General features: G+C 32.9%; 1 protein-coding gene across 1 annotated transcript; it reads right to left on the reverse strand.

Annotated features, from left to right (window-relative positions):
• Positions 1 to 4,546: 4,546 nt before the first annotated feature.
• On the reverse strand, positions 4,547 to 12,717 carry LOC139787129 (uncharacterized). The gene is made up of 8 exons (XM_071726218.1): positions 12,128 to 12,717; positions 11,723 to 12,036; positions 10,418 to 10,543; positions 7,450 to 10,232; positions 6,144 to 7,373; positions 5,992 to 6,052; positions 5,553 to 5,872; positions 4,547 to 5,349 (listed from the first exon to the last, which is right to left on the reverse strand). Exons 5-7 carry the CDS (start codon positions 7,371 to 7,373, stop codon positions 5,583 to 5,585), a joined length of 1,581 nt encoding a protein of 526 aa, XP_071582319.1. The 5' UTR covers positions 7,450 to 10,232; positions 10,418 to 10,543; positions 11,723 to 12,036; positions 12,128 to 12,717; the 3' UTR covers positions 4,547 to 5,349; positions 5,553 to 5,582.
• Between the last annotated feature and the right edge of the window lie 9,151 nt (positions 12,718 to 21,868).

Here is a 21,868-nt window from a genome sequence, read left to right on the forward strand (position 1 = left end):
CTTTCCGAATTTTTCCGTTATTAATTTAATTTAATTTTAATTTTATCACGCTGTTATTTATCGCGCATCTTCAACGAAAACAAATTATAACTGTAAAATTATTGTTTTGGAATTAAAGTGATCATCTTTCAGCTGGAAAATAATCTAGACACATCTCGGAGCTTAGACGAGGAGAAAATTCATTTTTTGGTCGGTTGTGTAAGTTACCGCAATTCTCTTCTTTCTCTTAAGTTAATTTATGTAATTTTCGCGAACTAATTCTCAACAGGTTTAACTTTTATCTCTCTCCATCGCCATAATTATATCTTCCAATCACGTTCCCTTTATTACCCCTCGTTCTCTCACTAATCCGTTTACCAAACTTCAAATCTCGGCAATATTACCGAAGTTTGCGAGCCTCGCAGCTAAGAAAGAACCAAAACCGATGAAAACTCATTTCGTATCGCGCTTTAAATCCCTGGACAACGCATAATACAATTAGCGCTGGAGCGGTATAGAAAGTATGTATCAAACCAGAAACATAAAGTGCTGTGCAGAAGTTCAGAACTCCCAGATTGAAATCGATTCGTACGTATGAGCTTTTGAGTTTTCATCTAACTCGACGAATTCGACGTCGGACTTGGCACCGGATGTCGACACTCGACGTTCTGAACGAGGTAAAACTTGATTGAAACGATCTATCAACACCCCAACAACACGATCACACGTATCCTGATTGACGATTGCTCGATAACAGGCGTGTGGACAGTATCACAATATAATCAGATTTACATTTTAAACAAACGATGTAATAATAATATGATTTTATATAATATAGATTATTCTATAATTAGTAAAACAATTTGCCAAAAAATAGACGAAATACATTCAGAAATTTAAAATGTTATTTCTAATATGTGGAGAAAGATTCTTTCAATAATAATTATTATCTTCTTTTTGGATGACATTACATAAAGAGTAATTAAACCTTTCATAATTAGGTAACTTAGTAAAGATTCTAAAATATTGAAACAGTTTTACAATATATAGAAGACTAAGAATCAAGGATCAAGCAGAATATTATCTACAAATAAATGTTTCTTCAAAATATGATGAATAATTAAAAGTGTGATTCTTTTTCTTTCAATTTTTGGCTTATCGTTACGTATATATCCATCTTAAAACATCAGAAAAAATTGAAATAAAACGCACAATCGAGCAGATGTCTTACCGTTACAAGAAAATGTAACGGTAAGACATCTGCCTCCTGTCTGTTTCCTCCGTTATGTACGCGCTATACATAGCCATTTTATAAAATTCGTATTCACGCTCGATCATTTATAAAATATTACGATTGCGTCAGGAAAAATGAAATAAATTGCTCCGAAAAGAAATAAAGTCAGATACATCTAAACCTAAACGGATCGAGATATTTCCGGCAACAGATGTGTATTCCCATCCAAGCTTTTCCCTCTCAACCGTTACCTCCGAATCACCGAACAGCCGAGCGAATCATATTATATAAGATTATTGGGAAGCACGGATAATTGAATAACGAAAAGAATACGTTATGCTGTAACAATGGAACAAGACAATATTCTTCTGCATTATAATACATGTTGCATTAGTCTGCATTACTGTTTTAACATCGTATATCTTTTGTTTCATGTATATGAAAACTTGGATTATATTATAGATGGATATCTCCTAGAACATAAGTTATAGTTTTAATAATTAAGTTTTTAATTTATTTAACTTATTTAATGCACAGATTTTTTCTCGGAAAAAAGAGGCGCCATTAGTTGTTGCGACTTTTCGATTTTTTAAACAAGTTTTGTAAGTAATCTAAAGTTTCTGATGATTCATTGAGATTAAGCAAAAGATTTTCTTATTTCTTTCTACAAGAACAAAAGTCTATAATTTATAAAATATCCTACACTTTTTAATAACAAAATTTTTATATTCACGTTTATTCAAAAAAGTATTAAATTGCATAGTGAATAACTTAAACATACTCACATGATGCGTCTGCAAATAATAAAACAGCAGAGATTTCAAGCACAAAATCGTATCGCAAAGATACCTGTTTTAAGTATAATATATTTTATGAACAAAAAAAATAAAAATATATGAATATACATGAAATGATTATTTGCATTATTGCAGAATTTTAGATACATGTCGATTGTTTAACATTCTCTTTCTCTCTCGACCTCGATCTCACTCTTTCTACACGTGCATACGGAGAAACAAACGTGTACGTATACGCTTCGAGAGAACGGATGCGAGCAAAAGAGTTCTTATAGCCAGCGGCTAGGTCGTTTCTCGACCTTGCCGAGCGGGATTCCTTAGATGCGAAGAAGTTCGCCATTTTTATCGGTCGCTTACCTCGTCCTATCTCCTTTTATTGTTCCTTCCTCTCTGTGTCGGATTACGTATAGAGCGAAGCTATTGGATAAAGCAAACGCTTTCTCGAATAAACAGGAACTAGAAGCGCATAGACGATTTCTCTTTTGTAAACACGTTATTACAATTCATTCAATAAATCTTCGTTTCAGCAAACATTGAATACGAATTAATTAAATAAACTACATACTAAAAATATATAGGGATATGATATATTCAGATTAAAAAAAGCACTCGCGCGGACGAACTGAAAAAATATTAACTTCATCACAAGCTTCCTGCTTTGAAAAGTCGTTTATTTTTCTCTTTCTTGTATTATTACAATATTTTGTTCAATTATTGATTTAAAAATATGTATATAAAGATTACACTATATCCCTGTAAGCCCATCTAAATGTGTCAATATTCCTCGTTACGTATATATTATTTTGTTTGAAGGATCTTGATCCCGGAATATCTATTCATTCCTGACGTTAGTGAGGTCTATCTGGTTCGAGGATTACTTTGCAACTCGCGAATGCGTCAGCTGAAACCGCGCTCGCACTCCCGTCACGAACCGCGAATAAAAACGTTTCTTAAAAAGAACCGCGACCAAGATGCGGCATTTAAATGCCAGTTCGAGCGGCGAAGGCCCGTTACACGGTCGTGTTTACACCCGGTAGAAATAAAATAAACGTAAAGAAAAGAACGATCGAGGTAACCGGGTTCAATTGGATCGAGGCAGAATTATCGAGTTCAATTTCAGTTCATCCGACGAAAGCGTTTCCTTGCCAGGAAAATAGCTCGCGATCATGCGAATGCACGTAATTATAATGACTTGTAATCTACACTGTAAAAAATTTTTATGTAAATTTACACCATTTATAGTAGGTAATAAAAGGACCCTCACAAATAGGGTAAACTTCCTCGCGTTTGTAATTGTACAAAGTAAAAGTAAAAGTAATTTCTTCATGTGTAATGAAACAAATTGTAAAAGTAAATTTACAAAGCACGGAAATAATGCAGAAACGGTAATGCAATAATACTTTTTTTAGTAGTATTATTAAACAATCAAACATTAAATTTACGAACCGAATCGGAAATGTACAAAATGTTACTGTATAATTACGAATCAATCCGTAAATGCACGAAATGTTACTGTATCATTACGAATCGATCCGTAAATGCACGAAATGTTACTGTATCATTACGAATCGAACCGGAAATGTACGAAATGTTACCGTACCATTACGAATCGAACCGGAAATGTACGAAATGTTACCGTATCATTACGAATCGAACTGAAAATGTATGAAAAGTTATTGTAATTTCACAGTACTGTAATATTAAATTACAATTTTACATTTCAATTTTACATAACGTTTTGTACATTTCTGATTCGGTTCGCAAATTTAATTTTTGATTGTTTAATAATACTACTAAGAAAAGTATTATTGCATTACCGTTTCTGCATTATTTCCGTGCTTTGTAAATTTACTTTTACAATCTGTTTCATTACACATGAAGAAATTACTTTTATTTTATATTGTAAAATTACAAACGCGAGGAAATTTACCCTATTTGTGAGGGTCCTTTTATTACCTATTATAATAGGTGTAAATTTACATTAAAAAAACCTTTTTTTTACAGGTACGGGGACGGAAATGCTTGGCTATCTGCAATTGTCCGCATTATCAAAGCACATTTAAAACGCGTGCAATGTTTTAACTAATAATACATCGTCATGACTCAAGAAATGACGATGCTGATTCGTTGTTTCAACAGTCATGTTATGAACAATTACACGCGTTTCGAATGTGCCTTGATTGTATGCGACCAACTCAGATAGCCAGGCATTTCTGATGTCCTTGATGTGCCTGTAAAAAAAATTTATATACAATTCACGGTATACCGCATGAATAGGAAAATTAATATATATCCTCTTTTAAAATAATTCAATTATATTTTGTTATAAATATTGTATCATACATGATATAAAAGATATTTTATTATAATGTAATTATATAATAATAATAATAATGTTTTCATCATAATTGTTATGGATTAGATATATACTTATGAAAAAATTAATCATATCATTTTTATAAAAGTAAAACCATATAAACATTAATAAAAATTTGTTTGCGATAAAAAATTATTTAAAAATTTAATATTAGCGATACACAAGTCAAAGTAAATTTATTAATAATATTTGGTAATACAAAGAAACTAAACTGTTTAATTATAACAATAATACGGTAGAGAAATAATACGATATACTAAAATACTAAAGCATATGATACAAAAAAAATGCAACGTTGTAATATATATGTATATACCTATAATTAATGTGTAGTTTTATATGAAAAGCGTCTTTTTGGGATTTATGGAATTATCGGAATTATACGATAGTAGCAATACAATACAACAGTAGCAATTAATACGACAAAATATTACAACAGTAGCAATATTACAACAGTAGCAATATAATACGACAGAAAGTATAACAGTAGCAGTACTACGACAGTAGCAATATAACACGACATGGAAAATGCTAAAGTATATGACAAAAATATTACAACGTTGCAATATAAATAAATATATATATATGTATATATATATATTTATCTATAAACAGTCTCTAAATAATATGCAAATTAATATCAAAATCGCCTTTCGTAGAATTGTTAGAATTACACGACAAAAACAAGATATATAATACGACAGTAGAAATAATATTACAGAACGTACTGTAGTGTAGGATAGAAAAAAAAATAAACAATTAATGTATGATTAATATACAGTTTGACATCGCTTCTTGGGATATATCAAATTATTGGTACATCACCCATATTAGATTCCCATACCGGAATAGTATTATACCGTCTCCAATTGGTTTCTGTCTCGATCTTTAAGTGGTGATAGAAAAATAACACAATTCATCTTATTATATAGTCGTTAATATATAGTGTAATTTTCGGGAATCTGAAATAAATAAAATAATAATACAGATTATAAAAGGAATATAAGAATAAATGTATGATCAATTTTATAAAAATAATAATGCTCTCTAATATAAAATCTGAAATGTGTGTGCTATTATATATGTTATTAAAATACTATTATCATATATATATACACACGCACACACACAAATGTAATATAATGTGATATAATAATATACTTACAGTTATATGTATTTCATATTACAGTAGTACTTAGTTCGTAGAAGTATTTTCTTTGTCCGAATCTATATTCCTTAATTTATTAAAGAATGTTAGTACTCTGTATTTTGTTGACGTTTTTCGAGATTTCGAACCAGAGACTGGATGAATATTTAAAAAATATTTTTGTATAAATTCCAATGAACATGTACTGCTTGCGGGATACTCCATATTGAAAATGTAATAACTGGACATTAACATCTGTAATGCTTCATAAAAGCAGTATGTTTTTTCAATCAATATGTTTTCTATATATAAATAGAATATTGGACATGATGTATCATCTGTAACAATAAAAAATATGAGCAATTAGAAAACTTATATACATTCAAGGATAGATTAAAAAATTTCTAGAAAAGAAAATATATAATATATTTAAGTATTATACAAGTACAATAATTACCTATAATTATGATGCATGGCGTTATAACTGGTGCTTTTATATGTTCCATAATAGTTCCTTCCTGTATTTGACAAATTAACAATAGGTAATTAAATGTAAACAATGACATAATCAAAAGAGATTACAACACATGCATATTTTTTAATACATACCGGATATGTTTTAAATAATTCTTCAAAATCTTCTTTGAAATGTTTAAAAATAATTTTTATTACTTTTATTTCTGTTGGATTATTTGAATTAGTGATATCTTTATATTTTTTATGTCCGTAAATTTCTATTTTGTTTTGTTTTTTTAACATTTCCTCCTTCAGAATATCTATTGAACATCCCATTAGTTTTTCATAATGCCAAAACATGTATTTTTTTTGTAAAAGTATCGGCCATGTATTTTTAATATCTACCATAGTAGGTACATGATGAACGTTATTCAGATATAATCGTTGTGCAGGATATGTAGCTTCAAGATATGAAATAATTTTCTGTTGTATCTTAGGATCTTTTTTTGATGATACGTCATTGACTATTTCGCGTAGAAACTTAGTTTTGTCTTCTATTGTCTCTTCCGTTTCTGTATCAACGAATTTTTCTGGTTGCCAATTACTACATCCAGCTTTAGCAGACATAACTTTTTTTTGTTTTTTTAGGGGTATTGTTAAAGTATTGCTTAGAGATCGTTTCATATGTGGCCTATTTAAGTAATTATTTCGATCGCGAAGTTTCGCAAATAATGTATAAGATCCGTCTCCAAAACATTTGCCGTCTTCATCCATGTCTTTAAAAGTTTTTGGGTATTTGCTGACAATTTGTTCAGCTACTATCTTGAATGCCATAGCTGGTATGAATTCTTGTATATTTCTCATTTCTGAAACTATACGGTTTACAACAGCAGTCATTACAAATTTACTGCGATTTCCATTTTCCAGTTCTTTAATCACTGACGTTTCTAACTTATCCCATGGTATTTGAAAATTTTTCCAATTATTACTCGACAGTTGTATTTTATTATTAGATGTTTCAAATGTGGACGATGAAGCAGATTGCGAACTTGACGAGTATGAAAAAGGTATTTCTTCCGAGAAACTAGATGTAAGTGAAGCAGTGTCAGTTAATATTGTGTTAATGTTGTGTTCTGTCTCATTTTGTGCAGACCAGGACTCTTCGGGCTGTAGCAACATAAAAGTTTCACCAAAACAAAATTTTACAACCTCATTGTCATCAACTATTGTTCCGTCTTTTTCCATAACAAGAACAGAACCAGCAATACCAAGCTTAGCGTTACTTTTTTCAATAAGCTCTGACAGCATATTATCTGATTCACGAAGTACATGTGATATTTTCTTTTTTCTATCGGCAGTCCAGACTTTATACAAATGAGACATCTACAACGTAAAAAGAAGAATGTGTATAATTAATTAAAATATGTAATACTAAAGTATTACAAAATGCCATGCTTACAGAATTTTAAGATCCAAAGTTATGAATCAATGGGTTCGTATTTAAAGACATACACAGGAATGGAATGTAAATCAGTTCGAAGGATAGGATGTGGCATAAGTAAGCAAGTATACGGAAACAAAAAGATTTTTTCGACATTGTAATCTACACTTTCAATTTTAAACTCCTCATACACGCCAAAATCAGGATTGTATATAATTTTCGTTATAGTGCCCAAAAAAAAATGTTTGTATAACAATTATTTGTCAAAATATATTTAATTTTGCATACAGTGAAATAATCATAACAATCTTTACCTACACAGATATACATATGTTTTTTATACGTAATACCTCTAAAAGTAACTTGTGAGGATATGTACTTTACATTTTCATTTTCTTTGTCATGAAAATAATTTGTTATAATAGAAGAAATCTGATCATTAAATCGTTCAGATGTGTATTCCTCTGCATTGTCTACTATTGCTGAAGTACGGTATCTATTTTTAATATTTTGTTCATTTTGTAAAAATTGATGTTTGTGTGATAATAATTTCGTTAAGTTCTTAAAATTTTGGGAATGTTTGACAATATTCTTAAAATATCTGTGTTTACTTTCAAATCTCAAGGTCCATAAATGTTTCAGCGGACCAAAATATAAAATTAAACAGGGATAATGAGAAATATAATGATGTTTCGGTCTTAATTTGATATTTGGAAAACACTTTACTCTCAATGATAAATAATCATTTATCTTTTCCTGTAATAATGCAATCTGACCAAAAGATAGAGCAGGGGCACATATTAAAGAACATATTTGTCGAAGATGCAATACTAACATCCAAACATCATTCTCAATATTCTTGACTGACAATTTATCAAAGACAGCTAAAGGAAATATTAGTAATATTCTTCTAATTTGACTTGCAGTACCTGCAATTCTAGATGAATCTTTTATAATAGGAATACATACATTTTCATTTAAAAACTTAATTTTTTGTAGTCGATGATTTAGAAATTGGTAAGTAAACCAACCTTCTGTCACAAAATATTTAATACAGGATATAAGATCATATGAAACAATCCCTTCGAAAAGATCATGTGCTATACAGGGCGGTAATCCTGGATTGCAGACGTGAAAATAATTAAGTTTGTTTAAAGTCGAATCACGTTTAATGCCTTTCACAATTTTCGTACTATTTTTTGCTTCTATAACACACAAATTGTAATCATTTGAATTTCTATTTATATTAGTACATGTATATTTTGATTTAAATTCATTTTGAGTAATGTGACAAAAGCGACAAAAATATTCTGAATTAAAATTTTCTACAAAACCACCAATTTGATGACTTCCTAAATTATCTCCCAACATAGCAACAAGAGTGCCAACAAAATTAATTGTTTCACTACCAACAGAAATATTTATTCCTTCTTTTTCTAAACTTTGTAAATCACGTATTAATAAAGTCATAACTTTTTCCCAACCAAATGATGTTATATGTTTCTCATAACATAACATAACAAGCTGTATATTATCAACTTTTGATCTGAGATAAGCGGGCAAATTTCCTAATACCATATATATACCGACAAGTTTAAATTTTTTTTTTGATGCACCCAATGGATTACATACTTCAAATGCATCTTGATACAATATTATTTGTAGTGCATTTTTATTATCCTGAAAAAATTTATTGTTTTTTACTACACTACCATCTTTTATATCAAAAAGTACATTACTATTATAATTATTATACGAATTTAAACAAAAGTGTCGAATATCAGAATTTTGTAGCAATACTTTTATAGTTTTCAAAATTGGAATATAATGATAGTAACATTCTTTGTGATTATAATATCCTAAATTAATTTGTGTAGGAATCACAATATGAAAATTATTTAGCAAATATACATTTCTAGAGTACGTATTTCGAAGAGAACCATTTACAGAATTGTGAACACTTGAAAAAAACGAAAAACTACATCGAAATAAATCTTTAATTTTTTCTTTAACGTTATCTTGAAGATCACTTTCGTTTAGAGCTGTAATAAAATGTTCTTGAGTAAGTTCAATTAGAGATGACATGCCATCTATTACAGCTTGTAAAGCAAATTCTGTTAGAAAATATTTTGTAGTCAAATTCAAATATAATTGTGCTATAGCTTTTTCAACACTTGTAATATTTTCAACATCATTTGAAACTTTATTTGAAACTTCATTTAAAGTTTCTTCTTGTACAAACAAATTACAATCATTATTGGTATCAAAATTTGTCGGTTCTTTATTACTAACAATAAATTGTTTATCAGATTTACAATTAAAATGACGTCTGCATATGTGTACTGCATAAGTGCTGATTGTTTTAAAAATTGTTTTGTTAGTAGAACAAACTGGGTATCCACAATAAATTCCATTTTTATTTTGTTTTATGTGATTATATAAATGTTTATTAAAAAGTGCTGTATTTCTAAAATAAGAATTACAATCTTTTTCTTTGCAATAATAAGTTATATGTATTTCGTTTTTATCATTTGTTATGTGTTGTCTATAAATATGTTTCTGAAAATTGAGATATTTATTAAAATGTAATCCACAGTTTTTAAACCGACAGATGATTTTTAAATGAGGCATGTTTTTATGAAGAATTTGATGCTTGTTATACAAACGTATAGATAAAAATTTACTATTACACATGTTACATTCAAACATTGTCGAATATGTATTGAGTAAAAGAAAAGAAAAATGGAATTGGACTCAGGAAGAAAATTGTATGTCTGTGCCAAAAAAGAATTGTAACATGTCTAAAAAAAAAATTTTTTTTTAACGTATTACACTCTAAATATATTCAAAGATGTATATACATATAATATATATAGTTTAGTAATTTGTTCTAAAATTTAGAACTAATTACTAATTAACAAAATTAATGAGTTTGCAACATCTATAATGTTTCTAAATAATATAATATATAAAATATAAGACTTACTTTTATTTGAAAAAGTGAAATGTCAAAAACCAATTTTTTTTAGTCTTACTGTAGAGTCTTTTTTAGTCTTATTATTAGATTTACTAATATCTCTGATAGAATCTATTAATATAACGTATACCACACCTGTAATATAATAACGAAGAAAAATAATAAAATACTAGAAAATAAAAAAGCAAAACAGAAAAAAGATAAAAGTGAGATTGTGACTAAGATAAAAACAAATAAAATAATTAAATATAATGTTAATAATCAATTATAATACAGTCTAATACAACTAAATGCGACACTATACCCATCTTCTAATTATTAAACATTATTATTTATAAATATCTTTATTCTATATCTTTATTCCGTAAAGAGTTAAAGAAAGAGTAAAAGAAATATCAGGAAACAAATTCTATAAAAGGAACGAAAAAATGGATTTCTGTAAAAACAAAATTAAAATGACAATTAAAAATAATTGAACATAATAATGTTTATCAGAAAATGTAAGAATAATGTTGTATTTAGCTGTATTGGATAAGAGTAAGAGAACTGAATATGAGATAAAAGTATATAAAAATTTAATAAGTTTTGTACACTAGCAGATATAAAAATTCCACGAATAATTCTGTAGATATACAAAGTAAATGTAAAGTTACATAATTACTCTTTACAAAATTTATGTAAATTTGTCTTTCATTGTGTAAATATATCTCACTTTCTATCGAAAATTTACACATTAATGATGAAATATGAAAAATGTGTATATAAAACCTGATCTATACAATGTGTTCTTTGCTTCCTGCTTTTTGTTCTTAATCTCTTTGCTACTATTTCGTATTTAGCAATTTCGTCGCGCAACGCGATGTTTTTTGTTTTCTGTCGCCCAAGATAAAAATTGACGAACTTCAGAAGAGACAAGAAATATCATATTAGGGTCGATTCAGACACAGCCGTGCCGTACCCGTACCGTATCCGTATCGTTAACATTAGACAAGGCTGGAGACACATTAGACAAGGATGGAGACAATAGGAATCCTTGTCTAATGTTTCTGTCCGTGATACGGTACGGGTACGGCACGGCTGTGTCTGAATCGACCTTTACGCGACGGAATTGCGAAATAGTCGAGATAGTCGCAAAGAGATAAGAGAAAATGCTTAAAATGATTTTTGAATTGATTGATTGATTGAAAGTACAACTGTTAAAAGATCAAAAACCAGGCGACGAAAAATATGTGTTCGTAAAAAGCAAAATCTTTAGAAAATGAATTTGTTAATATCCCGTTAGTAAAACTATAATAATGTATTATCAAGACTTACCAATTCGTCGATTTTTAGGTGAAACTCAAGACAATCAGATATATTAATATATATATATATAGACATCCGTTGTTCAATAAGATATTCAATATTAATTTCCAACACAATAGAGACAAGCTCTCGCACGTCCGAACTACTCGGCGACTAACAGTGAAACTGGAATATTCCTGCTGAACCGTTTCTTTTGCTTAAAAACAAAACACTATAGAAGTCGCGCCACCTCACAGTAGCATGGCAACAACGCGTCACCGCTATATATATATATAATCCATCCTATAATCCATAGCAATGTATGGACTATTACCGATATAGTACTGTAATATTACACAAAATATAATTGCCTTATATAACCTATAGCAAATACTGATATGTACATTACACATATAATACTGAGACTGATCATACCTTAATATCCTCCACTGAGACTGTCTTAGCCTTAATATCCATTTTATCTTTGGATTAATGTGCAAATTTGCATAATATGCTTCCATTGCACGAGGTTTTTGTACACATCTTAACCTCATGTTGTATGGTTTCAGACGCATACACGAATAATGTAATCACGGCGTATCACTTTTACAATAGAAATACTACGACACAAGCAAGTTAGTAACACGACACCAGCAAATTAATACTACGACACAAGCAAATTAATACAACACAAGCGAAAAAACAACACAAGCGATGACTTCTAAAGTCACCGAAGGAATGGCGGATATCCGACACGTGCACACGTGCTTCAAACTGTTTTAACACAAAAGTTGGGCGTTAGCAATTCCCGACAATTTGTTAACACGAAACTCGCTCGTGATCACTCGTGATCTTTACACTCGACTCTTCGATTCTTATAATCGATGGCGCTTCGAGAATCGAGATGGCGCATTGACATAAAGCATGAATTATACATACGTACTTTCTACATGTAAAAGTAATCGACAAAAATTAGAAGGATAGAACGCGAAAACGGCTAATAGCTATCACTTTCTATCCAATGCTGTAATATATTGGAGAAAAAGAAACGGAGATTGGTCATTTCTACGCTCTTTTTCTTTTAATATAAATTTCCAGCAATAAAATAATACATATTTACACTACAGAGGACAAATTTAAGTTACATATTTCTTTGTAATTACACAAATATTATATAATATAAAATGACAAAAACGCATATGATCGAGCTTTATTCCATAGCGATATATGAAGTGTACTATTGTACTATGTAATATTACAAAAATTTGATTAATTACATAAAATATGTAAAATATTGCATTACTTACGTAATTTTTCACGAAAAATAAAATATATTCACACAATAGAAGACAAGTTTACACATTCTTTTGGTGTATTAACACAAATCTTGTAAAGTTACATATAAAATAACAAAAACGCGTATGATCGCTCTATATTTCATAGCGATATATGAAATATTACCATTGAATTACGTAATATTACAAAAATTGGAGTAATTACACAAGATATGTAAAATATTCCATCTCTTACGTAATTTTTCACGAAAAATAAAATATATTCACACAATAAAAGACAAGTTTACACATTCTTTTGGTGTATTAACATAAATCTTGTAAAGTTACATATAAAATAACAAAAACGCGTATGATCGCTCTATATTTCATAGCGATATATGAAATATTACCATTGAATTACGTAATATTACAAAAATTGGAGTAATTACACAAGATATGTAAAATATTCCATTTCTTATATAATTTTCCATAAAAAATAGAATATATTTACACAGTATAGGACAAACTTACACATTTCATGTGAAATTAAACAAATTTTGTATAAATACAGCAAATTTTGTATAAATTCAGCAATTTTGTAATTTTTCATTAAATTTTTAATGTTTCGAATAAAACTTGTAATATTTACATCTATTATTGGTGTAAATTCACATAGATTTTTTACAGTGTACATAGTGTCAAAAAAGGACTCCGTAGATAGTCGGAGACGACGACGACGACGACGATGACGATGGACCACGAAGAAGACATTTCCTCGAGCAAACGAGCTGTTTCTAGCACGCCTTGACCTTCCGCCTATGGCCCGAAATAGCATTTGTATTTTTAGTCGCGGCTTTTGAACACACCACGTCTCCTCCTTCGAAATACCAAATCTCTCCAGGACCCGCCGTGCTTAGGGTCGTCGACGCAGCTTCCCCGCTTTCTCGCCGTCTTCCATTAATTAGTACGAACGTTCGAGCAATTTCGCGAAAACTCCCGGAAGGGGTACTTTGCTCGCCGTCTCTGCCTCTCGCATCGCAAGTTACGACGTTTTATCCACAAGTTTATGATTAAATATTCATTTAAATATTTACTAATTCAATCTGTTAAATATAACATTATATTCCGTAATATCCGGAACATTAAAGCAATTTCTGATTTATGATGTTTTTTTATGGGATTTTATATTAGTTTTTATATCTATCGGAAATTTCGCGTTTATATATTTTCAACTATGCTTGTTAGAAGGTAAATTGAGCGTATAAGTATAAACTCTTTGCGCGTCTCAGCTCTTTTACCTAGCTAAAATATTTCAATTCTCTTGATTTTATAAAAGTGTGGGTTTTATAAAATAATGATTATTAAATCAATTGTAATAAATAATTGTGACTTTTTCACAACACTCTAAAAATAGATATGAACTGCATTTGAAAAAGATTTAATACGAATTTTCAACTCATCTTTTTAATACCTTTAGAAAATTTAATTTTAAATTGAGATCTGTATTCTTAAAGTAGTGATCACAAAAAACTCTTCAGTCTTTTCTGCTATCAGAAATATCACGATCCGCGTTACATGCGAAGTGCACGGCGTTGAAGTTGCGACGCAGTAACGCCGAACGACGACGTATGTGCGCATAATCGTCCGTAAACTTCGCTCGGTCATGATTCAAGCTGTACGGACGGACTCGCGTCTCGCGGGTGCCCGAGCCGCTCGTCCGCGAAATAGCTTCGCGCTAGTGCGCAAACATCGCGCTTTCATTATTTTCGGAATTTCCGCGGCGCGGCGACGAGAGTAGCTTCAGTCGTAGCTTTGATCTCTGACTCGCCGTGTCCGCGCGCCGACATTCTGGCGCGAACACGGCGAAAACACTGTGTTTTACAGTAACGAATTATCGATTAACTCAAGGCTCGCTCTTTTTTAAACTCGAAGAATTCATAGTCACTCTCTCGTCGACCTGTTTCCGCGGCCGAATTTTTATTCATCCTCCGATGTGATTCACATCGCGCATCGGTGTGAAAAACCAAACAGACAGGCAAAAATTTTTAGGAGACCTTGAATTCTTGCACGCGGAATTTCATCTGTGACATTCCGTATTGCGTCACTCTCTTCTTTCGTAAAGCGTTTTTTGTTTGTTTTACATTTCTCTAACAATAGTTTGTAGCGAAAGATAGAAGAGATAAAACTGGTAAACCTAGCGCACGTGGTTTTATTTTAAATTCACTTTACCAATGAGTATTAAGACGTGAGTTTATTTACGGAAGAATTTTAAGAGCACAATGTCGTACATTTTCTTATGAATCACTCGTTTGACTATTGGAAATTCACCGAAATAAACTAAAGATATTAATAAGCGTACATATAAATACGTGCGAGCTTTATTGTATAAATTTAGATGCGTAGTCCATGCAGTCACTACTCGTTTTATGTAGGTAGTTACAAGAAATGTTCTACGTTCATTCCGTAAAAATATACGTATAAATATACTCGACGTTAATTAATGTTTACGTAAAAATCCGCACGTTTTTTACATTTTTACGTAAGCCACGTGCGGGAACGCGCGCACATTGTTCTCCATTTAAACATAATCAATAACGCATTTAACTCTTTCTTGTCGCTATAATTTTTAATTTAGCTCGCAAATTCCGCTACAAGCTTCCATGCATCAATTCACATTAAGCTCGACTGCGACCGTTGTTTCTGGGTTTTACGCATTTTTCTGAACCGATTCTCCACATGCCTTCTCTCTTCGCTCGTCTCATTCATTCTCTCATTTCCTTTATCATCGCTCATCGCCACCTTCTTTGCTTATCATCCCCTTTCACTTGGGATTTCCTATGCGTAATATCCTGTTTCACTGATGTAAATTCGCGGAATACGTATAATCAGCGCGTGCCGAAGCGCTTACATTGCAGTTGTTTACGCTGCAAGTGTTTAACGAACCAATTATATTATCCCACTCGTGTTCGACGATTCAGTAGAAATGCATATTGATCAAGTTGCACCTTGTGAATGTTATATGTCATCTCTGTATCGAATCGTTCATTGATGTTAATCCGTTTCATTGCCTTTGCGTCAACTGCTATTGTTGTACGACTTTAGATGTATATAATTCAGTAAAAGTAAAATTATTTATGTACGACGAAATATATCGCGACTCGTCCGAGCCTCTTTTGTTGGCTACTTTGTCGCAATGCTCTTGATTACGATCGATCCTTTGTGTTATTCTTCGTTACATTTGTTCTACATCTTTCGTGGCCTGGTATTATTACACATATTTGATATACTGAAAACAAGATATTCAACTTTTGATGTAGTCGTGCATGAGAGAAATAGACTCTTTAGTTAATAACTTTCAAATATATTCTAATTTCTTGTCTTCTCTCTGACACTCTCTAAATCTGAATAAGTGAAAAGTCACTGAAGTGGCATACTTTAGACTGATATCAGTGAATAGTCACTGCGTCTCCACTCCAATAACTTTTCACTGATTCAGATTTAGAGAGTAAATTTTCGCGAGCACTTAATAGTCAATTAATCGATTTTTCGCTTATATTGCATCCACGTATTGGACTTTCGCTTACTTTCGCGTTCTTATTCTACGCATGGTTATGTAACATGAATTAATAGACAATTATAGATAACAGCGCAGAGGAGAGATAAAGAATAGGAAAGGATAGGAAAGATTAAAGAATACGAAAGCTTGTGTGACTATATTTGATACTCATATCCCGTCATAGTTTATTAATATCGATATTTGTCATGGTATTGACATTTTTATCTTCGATCTTTCTCAACCATATTGCATAATTCGATGCAATTGGACCTGCTTCTTTTCACGTGGCACTGGAAACTTCTCTGGTATCGCGCGTGCTGAATATTCGAATTACGCTGCGCGGCAAAGTTAATTATATGTTAAAGCCGTTTGACGACAAGCGCGGTCGAGGACAAGTGCAGGCCAGCACAGGAGCGCGGATGCGACGTGACGCGACGCGAATCACGAATGCAGCGGGCGAGCGCAGCCTGTGGCGTTTTCCCCGCCGCCGCGCCGGTGAGCGGTCACAGGACATGCGAGCATCGGAATTTGTCGGAGGGCATACAAAACCGAAACACTCGGGCGAAGTTAATTATACGTTGATTTCGCGTAATCGAAAGTACGCGCGCCGCCGTCACCCGCCCGCAACAAAGCGTCGCGTCGTATCGCGCGCTACCCGGACATATAATGTAATTCGGCGCAACGAAATGCGCAGCTCGTACGCGAAGCGCGACCCCGACACCGTACTTAATTACTTAAGCTCACGTTTAAACTCCACCATGAATCCAATTACTTAAAACGGGTGCGCGCGCGCGCGAACCTTGCCGCCTGCCTCCCCGAAGATAACTCGGATCTCGCGTTATCATCCCGTTTTCTCCCCCTCAAATGAGTTCTCCTGGTAAAAAGCATGAAGAAGTTGAATCTAATCAATTACGTGTAATCCGATAATATTTGAATTAGACGGAATGATAAATATGGTGTATCGGGTAGAAAATATTTATTTGTTGCATGCAATTATGAAACTGATTTGAAGCACATACAGTTGAAGCACCGGCTTTCTTCACTTTACGGTTGAATTCTTCATACATTATGTGAATTATTCTTAATTTCTTCCTTGATCAAAATGCAAGGAAGAAATATATGGACCGATAGAGTTTCACTTATTAATTAGCAAAGATTTATAGATAACAGGAAGTTCAATATTGTTGTCCAAGGATGTGGCAAAAAGAAGATAACTCTTCTAGATTTAACAAATTATTTTTACTTTTTGAGATCTTTCAGAATGGAAATCTCTGCTTTTCGCTGTTGATCTATTGGTTACGATTTCGTTAAAAATGCATCGTTGGGAAAGAATGCATCAAAGAGGCGTATCGGATTTCGCGGAACGGCTCTGGCTCCGTTGCGATTAACACTTTCACTACTGTTTGGCGTTTGCACAACGACCGTTTGTATCATCGGCGATACGTTGATGGTGAAAGTGTTAACATCGCCGCGTTTCCATTGCCAGACAATATTATTCGAAACGATCGACAGATAAACGTGACAGCGAGCTATGCGTTGCGAGCGCGTGCATGACGTAATCGCCGTTTTATGTACAATAGATAACAGTCTGTACATATCAATCGTAAGAATACGAAGCTGGAGGAAGGAATCCTGGAATTTTTCGTTAATTTAAGTTAGAAAATGAAAAATTTTAAAAAAAGCTTCAAACAACAAGTTTAAACCATAAATATTGCGCTTTCCCGAAAATTATTTCCCTTCTATGCATTCATTAATGCATGTACGTTGTATCATAATTTGAACATGTTAAATTCTGTACAACCTAAATATGCATATTTAAAGATGCGGCCGTTTATGTTGTGTATGGATCCGCAATTTTAATATGAATCATTGCCTATCATTAAAAATATACATGGGTTAATTATAATAGATGGTATATAATTCATTCATGTTTTATTTTAACCTTATATTAATAGTCGACTTTATTTCTACGTATAATTGTGGAACATTATTATTCATAAATGAATAATAATATTAAAGCGTGAGGATTATAAATTATATGTACTTTTTAAATATCATTCGCAAATTTCATTTCTAAAGATATTCAAAAAGTTAGGATAAAAAATCTTTGTGATACATATGTCTACAAAATAATATAATTTAAATATCTGCTTCGCTTTTGACATTTAACTTTAAAAATTTTGTTTTTCTACAGATAATTTCTATTCATACGTAAATTCAAACGTAGAAAAGAAAACAATTAAAAGTTACTTTCTTCCATAATCTCGATAAATAAAGTCTACATTTAGAAAAAAAATAGTAATTTTAACTGCGTAAAAAGAATTTTAGTACTGTTTAATTTTATTGAAAACTATATCGAGATAAAGCCGCGAACTTTCGTGCAATGCGACCTTTTCTAGATACGGCACAAACTGCCATATCGACGACCTAATCGAAGTTAATTACATATTGATTTTACATGGGCGGGAGCGCACGTATATATGCCACGATAGATCGCGTAACATATCTCTTTGAAATTGCACACGTATCGTAGCGACACGTTATATTCGGTTTATTTGAAATGAATTCATACGAGAGACCGATGTAATGTTTCACATTTTATTAAAACTCGGGATACATAAGCGGCAACAATCCTGCGAATAACTGCGTACAATGATTTCGCCGTTTATTAACATTTTCGTAAAACCCGAACATAGATGAATGGTGAATTTAATGAGCTATATCGGTAATAAAATATTTATAAAAGATCTTTATATAATTGAACTTATATAATGAACTTCGCAAAATTTTGTCGAATATTAGAGAAAGTTTACATTCACTTTTAATAGGATGCATGATTTTTGGCAACGCTTGAAATTATTTTTTTTTAAGCTAATGATCAGCAAAAACTGACAATTCCGCATAGTTAATTTAAAATTATATTTCTTACCAACGTTTAGCAAAGTCATGAATCTATTACTCATTTCGCATAAAGCAAATTACAATTAGTTGCTTGAGTTAAAAGTTATCTTAGCGCTGATTCAGATGTATCTTCCATTTGAAAATTACTTGTAAATTACTTCAAACAATCATATTTCATATCTTTCGACGTTTACGAGCAATGAAATGATTTATGTTCACGCGCAAAAGAAATGCCAAGTCTTTTTACGAACATACAGTTCTCTGCCACTATCCCCTGTTAAGCCTAAAGTTACATCGATAATCAGAGTCAACTGATTCTGGGTCAGCTGCAACCCCGTTTTTCTGTCAACTTATAGCACCATCTGTGATCTAGATAGAGGAGCAAAATCGAATTAACCAGAGTTAACGCTAATCGATCTTGGTGTTTCAAAGGGGCTTAAGAGCCGAACTCAATCCAGATCGTCGTGTAACGTGCCATAAGTATACTCACACATCGTCGATTGCTGTGACCCGCGATTCAACATTGTAAGCGCATCGCGGAATTTTCAATCTCGAGAAACGGCACGCGACATTTATGAAAGCTCACAGAAATTACGAGCCATTTGGCAGCCTGGCGAAACACCGCGGCAGAGCGTTCCTGTTTGAGCTCCATAATGAGAGAGACGCGGCTTCTCTCTCCGGCAAACACAAAGATGATCTCCGTGGTAGACCGGGATAAACGTGGCTTCGGCTAAGCCAATTAGCAGAGCGAGAACACATAGGCGAATCACTCGGCTTTCACGGTAGAGGCATACGACGCCGTGATGGATACGCGTAGGAATGCTCGGGTGGTTTTTATAATGTCGCGGCGTTTCAACTTTACTTCCAATCTTGAATGTCTACGGCATCGATATATTACCTTCGATTCTCTCTCCTAACTGGATACGGTAGAGTTTCCACGGTTCAATCTGGATGGGATCGGGACTTGCATGAACGACAATTTAAACTGTATTCAATATTGTAGGAGGAAGAAAGAGGAATAAATAATGCAGTAAATTATTGGAAAGCATTATTGAGTATGGAACCATCTTGTATCCAAATAGAAATCTCTCCCAAAAGATTATTTTTGCGTTTTAAAATTATCTTATTATAGTGTGTCTCAAAAATTTCGAAGAAACATTTTCACGCGCTGGCTAAAGAGGTGGTAGAATAGAGTTAAGGATTAAGGGATATCGCGGGATCGCTATGCGCCGTCAAGATACTAGTCCGATTAAGGATTACTCGGTTGCTAGCTGACGCCGATGGCGCGAAGTAGACCGGTGCATTATTCTTACTGCTCATTCCTACCGTGTTGCGGCTTCCTAACGGCCGCTATACGGTACCTCCGTCGTTTCCCGGCGCACGAGTACAGTACATACATCTCCCGGCCTCCTCCCTCCTCCTCCTACCCTCCTCCTCCTCCCGCCACCACCTTCCACCTTCCGTTACAGCCGACGCTACCATTTTGCTCCGCGACATTTGGCTCGACCGTAGGGACGCAACCACCGGTGTTTGACGGTATCGATGCTTTAACGCGTGACATTATCATTAGTCGAACAGAAATGCTCACGTTGAGAACAGCGATACTTCCATTCATTCGATACTGGATATAAATAGTATCGGAGCAGTCGACACATCCTTCGGGGTATTTTATCGGTATTTTGCGGTGCCAGAGTAGTGATAACCGTCAAGAAATGTTTCTGTGATGATTAATGGAAGCGTATCAATATCTTCTGTTCGAAAAATACCGATGTTTTAGTAACGTCGCCGAGATGAATATTAATATAGTCAAAATTCAAGAATTCGCGATTAATTTGCAACACGGTGAGCATACATATGTCTAATGACAGAGAAAACGATACGGCGAATATTTGTTGATGTTTGCTTATTCAAGTAATGTGCAAAGTGGGCAGTTAGGTGCAATATGATAATTTTTCACGCATACGAGACCGACACGTGCCGACTTCTCCTCTTTCATATTTTTCAGAGGACTATCACGTAATTTATAACGTCATTTCGTTAATTTTCATTGCCCGCACAATAACTGCTGCTGTTATATAAGATGATACGCTTGATACTCGTAAAAATTCTTCATTCCATCTCTTCACGCGAATCAAATTGGCACGAGGAATACAATATCTATACGCGAAGTCAAATATCATGGATTTATTATCAATTATCCCGTCGTTCTGCTGCCTTCCGTCGATCGAGGCAATGCCTCTCAATGACGCCGATCAATAACATCGACGGTATCATTCACTAGGTCGAAACGCCACTGGCAGTATTCTCGACGCGTGTATGTAAAGCTCTCGATATCTCGCCGCCGATTAGACTCGAGGCCGTCATTTAAGTCACCTGGCGAATTGGAATTTACACGTGTCGTTGCTCCACGGCGATCATCGCGCGTCCGTCGCGCGGTGCCTTCAG

The sequence above is a fragment of the Temnothorax nylanderi genome, unplaced genomic scaffold (genome assembly GCF_030848795.1).
Source record: "Temnothorax nylanderi isolate EJ_2023f unplaced genomic scaffold, tnyl_v1.0 TNYL_tig1287_pilon, whole genome shotgun sequence".
NCBI classification, from domain to species: Eukaryota; Metazoa; Arthropoda; class Insecta; order Hymenoptera; family Formicidae; genus Temnothorax; species Temnothorax nylanderi.